Source organism: Myxocyprinus asiaticus, chromosome 31 (assembly GCF_019703515.2).
Source record: "Myxocyprinus asiaticus isolate MX2 ecotype Aquarium Trade chromosome 31, UBuf_Myxa_2, whole genome shotgun sequence".
Classification (NCBI taxonomy): Eukaryota; Metazoa; Chordata; class Actinopteri; order Cypriniformes; family Catostomidae; genus Myxocyprinus; species Myxocyprinus asiaticus.
The window spans coordinates 11530548-11532887 of record NC_059374.1 but is presented as its reverse complement, the minus strand read 5'-3'; the positions used below and the strand labels follow the sequence as shown (position 1 = coordinate 11532887).

At 33.6% G+C, this 2340-nt stretch overlaps 1 protein-coding gene across 1 annotated transcript; it reads left to right on the top strand.

Annotated features, from left to right (window-relative positions):
• The first annotated feature begins 1154 nt into the window (after nt 1-1154).
• Nucleotides 1155-2102, top strand: LOC127422009 (olfactory receptor 1D2-like). Its single transcript, XM_051665314.1, has one exon. The coding sequence runs from the start codon at nt 1155-1157 to the stop codon at nt 2100-2102; it is 948 nt and encodes a 315-aa protein (XP_051521274.1).
• The last annotated feature ends 238 nt before the right edge of the window (nt 2103-2340 follow it).

The following is a 2340-nucleotide window of genomic DNA, read 5'->3' as shown; positions in this document are numbered from 1 at the left end:
TAATTTCGATTCTAGCACTTACGGTTGCAGAGATATGAGCCAAAACTTTAAAGTGTTTATTATAGCACCACCTAGGGTCAGATGGGTGTGCAATTGTGCACCTGAGTAGTGAGGGGGATTTGGGATCATCCTGCCAAGTTTGGTGTCTCCACGACTTATAGTCTCTGATGCCCAGACACTTTTAGGGCAGAAAAAAAAATAAGATGGAAAAAGATGAAAATCAGTACAATTACAAAAGGGTTCCAGCACCTTTGCTTCTTGGCCCCCTAAAAAGAAGAAAATCAGTACAATTACAACAGGGTTCCAGCAGCTTTGCTGCTTGGCCCCCTAATAAGAACACTAACAAACACAATAGGAGTCTTCGCCCTTTCAGGTCTTGACCCCTAAATACAATTGAAATGAAGTTGATTTGATGCTAAACTTTTAAATACAGCAGAATAAACTAACTACTGAAACTGAAGGAAACTGGGTATTGAGAATGTTATTCCCAATACTTAATGCTAAAATATTAATGATTACAGAATTTATATTTGTGCAATGAGTGCTTATTTCCGTGCTGTAGTTTTTTTTACGTTTGGCATAAACTGACACTGTATATTTTCCCAAGAGAGAGATAAAAGACTGAATATTCATAAACAAGTAAATTTGCATTGGACCAGTCCATATATATCTAATCTGACCAAATCAACCTTTTACAAACCACCATGTCAAACATAAAAATGGAGAATGTGGTAAGATTTAACCATTACATATTTTTTCGAATATCTTAGAAGGAAGAGTGTGTGTATATATATATATATATATATATATATATATATATATATATATATATATAGTACTGGGTATTTCCAGTTTCTGAAAATATTTTTGAGGGTATTTCAAGTCTCTGAAAACCTTTTTGAATACATTATTGCAGTTGTATTTCACAAACTGAGTAGAGGTTAACAAACCTCAAGCAATATTCAATATACAACGCATTGATTAACATTATTAAGTGGTACTTTCTTATTGGCTGAAAATGGAATACCCAAATAACTGAAGAATATCTTGAGGTTAATGTTATGATTTAAAAGAAATATTCCATCTATTTTCTTCAAATTAGCATCCCAATAATCTCATAATAATAACTGCATAATAATTGTGTATCATTTCAGATGCAGCCACCACTGGGGAATGTTTCCAGTGTTTTAGTATTTACACTCTCTGGTCTGAATGAAAGCATGGAAAACAGATATGTGTTTTTTTCTTTGACTGCATTGTATTATCCATTAATTGTGTTGTGTAATGTAACTGTAATTTACACCATAATCTCACACAAGAAGCTTCATGACCCAATGTATGTGTTTATATGTAATCTGTGTATGAATGCACTTTATGGCACTGCTGGATTCTACCCCAAATTTATGTATGATTTGTTAACCCAGTATCATGTTATTTCTTATGCTGAATGTTTGATTCAGATATTTGTTATCTATTCATCTGTTTTGTGTGACATTTCAACATTAACAGTGATGGCATATGACAGGTATGTGGCCATATGTAGACCACTAGAGTATCATTCAGAAATGACTAATAAGAGGGTTACTGAATGTATCCTTCTCTGCTGGCTTTCACCATGCTTTTGTATGTGTGTTGTAATTGCATTAACATCAAGACTCACCTTATGTGGCTCTAGTATTGAAAAGTTATATTGTGAAAACTGGTCAGTTGTTAAACTGTCCTGTTTTTCTACAACAGTAAATAATGTGATTGGGTATGCTATCATTGTTGTATACTTTGGACACGCAGTATTGATATTTTACTCATATATGCATTTGATTGGAAAATGCAGAAAGTCAATAGAGGGAAGGTACAAATTTATACAGACATGTGTACCTCATCTGCTTGCATTACTCAATGTAACTGTTGCATTGCTGTTTGATGTATTGTACAGTCGGTATGGTTCAAAGCATTTGCCGCAAGACGTGCGTAATTTCATGGCATTGGAATTCCTACTAATACCCCCCATTTTAAATCCCCTTATTTATGGAGTAAATCTGACAAAACTGCGGAAGCAAGTTATTAAGTTGTTTTGCAGGAAACAAGTGGGGATGTCCGAGTAAATATTTCAGCAAGTCAAATGGTCCTAAAGCATGATATTTTATGATCTTTGTATGGTCTTTTAACCTGTTAGTGTGCATCCTCCTTGTGATATCACATACCCAAAATAAAATGTTTGCAGTTCATAAACTCGTTGGACTATAGGCATAATTGTGATCTTCTATTATGACATTATTTATTATTGTAGACTTCTATTATGGAAAATTATATATTTTTATTGAAAACAAAATGCACAGTGTG

Coding starts and splice junctions, on each gene's coding strand:
- LOC127422009 (XM_051665314.1), top strand. CDS start 1,155: ATGCAGCCACCACTGGGGAATGTTTCCAGTGTTTTAGTATTTACACTC.